The sequence below is a fragment of the Teleopsis dalmanni genome, chromosome 2, assembly GCF_002237135.1.
Source record: "Teleopsis dalmanni isolate 2A chromosome 2, ASM223713v2, whole genome shotgun sequence".
NCBI classification, from domain to species: domain Eukaryota; kingdom Metazoa; phylum Arthropoda; class Insecta; order Diptera; family Diopsidae; genus Teleopsis; species Teleopsis dalmanni.
In genome coordinates, this window is record NC_051847.1 from 245,948,458 (window position 1) to 245,949,954 (window position 1,497).

General features: G+C 27.8%; 1 protein-coding gene across 1 annotated transcript in view; it reads left to right on the plus strand.

Moving 5' to 3' along the window:
• The window catches only part of LOC119677300 (HEAT repeat-containing protein 5B-like), a gene marked incomplete at its 5' end in the record, with an annotated part of 12,438 nt that extends 11,321 nt beyond the window's left edge, over positions 1–1,117 (plus strand). Inside the window, one exon of the mRNA XM_038088571.1 lies at positions 997–1,117. Coding sequence (XP_037944499.1) covers positions 997–1,117 — 121 coding nt within the window. The remainder of the gene's footprint in view (positions 1–996) is intronic.
• Between the last annotated feature and the right edge of the window lie 380 nt (positions 1,118–1,497).

Below are 1,497 nucleotides of genomic sequence, written 5' to 3' on the forward strand. Positions count from 1 at the left end.
TATAAAAAGTATAGTGTATAGTAGTATATAAAGTAAAGAAAATAAAAATTATATGTTTCAAATTTCTGTCAAGTAACCAACCCCTTTCTATTTAGAAGGGGTCAGACTCAGAGGTTTCAATTATTTAAAACATATATATTATAAATGTGTATTATCTTTTACAAAGAAGTCTTATGCGAAATTGAGTTTATTTTTATTTTCATTATGTATTTGTGAGTTGAACACGGTTCTTGTTTAAGTAATATCATACTTCACAATAAGAACTACTGTGCCGAATACTATTTATTTTCACGAAGAACACCCGTTGTGATTCTAATAAAACTCTAAGATTTTGAATTTGCACTTTATAAGACTTGAATAATATACAGTCTGTATGTCAAGACTCACTAAATATGACATGGTTTTAAGCGTTGAGTGAAATGACAATTTCAAGTAAGGTTCTGAATCCAGTTGAAGTATCAATATTTAAAGTAATTAGTTGATCATGAACCAGTTAATAACTTTAGTAGATAGTCAATATCGATTAGTTTTCTTAATATGTTTTGTCTGATCAAAAGATCAATGTCTCTGTATATTCAAGCTCTACCATCTTTATTCATCTACAAAAATTTGTGAATAAAGTATTATATATAGACGCATGACACCAACATACATTTACATTATTACATACGTTTTAAATATATATAATATATTTAGTATTTGTGCTTTGACTCCATTAAAAAACCATAAAGTTTTGGAGACGTTTAATGAAGGAAGGTTTTAATAATGATGATGATAGAGATATGTTTAGTTTAGCCTACTATTTTATATTTGTATATAGAAATAGTCATAGGGTTGTCATGTACTGTAAGAGTTTAAACGCTTTAATTAAATCAGTCAAATTTTTTTTTACAAGTAACAAATAACTTTGTAGCATATAAGTTAATGATCATTTATTGTTATGATCATTATAACTATTGATCAATTGCATCAAAACAAATATTTCTTACGGGTTAGTTACCGTTGGTTAATTTCTGCAAAACAATATCCCGTAATGGATATGGAACTGGAACTGGAACGTTCCGAACTTATCGAAATATTCGAAAGTCGAATATTAAGTTTAAGCTTTAGTAGTTAAGTTATGTAAAGGAAAACTTGTAAACGGTTAGAACAATATCACCGATCAAAATTATATTATAGTAATAAACATTTCACTCGCTCTTCTGAACTGGGAACGAGCAAACATAATTTACATACTTCGTTTGACCGGACACTTTTCCGGATAGAACATTTTTTCTAACATAAAAGTGTTTTTGTCATTCATAGAAAAAATTTAAACACATATAACTGGACACAGCTTTTGAACAGACAATATGGATAATATAATGGATCATGTCATTATAGTGACAGTTCAATAGTTCAATAGTGATATGTATGTAAGTAATCTCTCCCACTCAATCTCTTTCTCTTAGTGTAGAATTAAGATAGACATAAGAACACTATTCTGTATAATATATA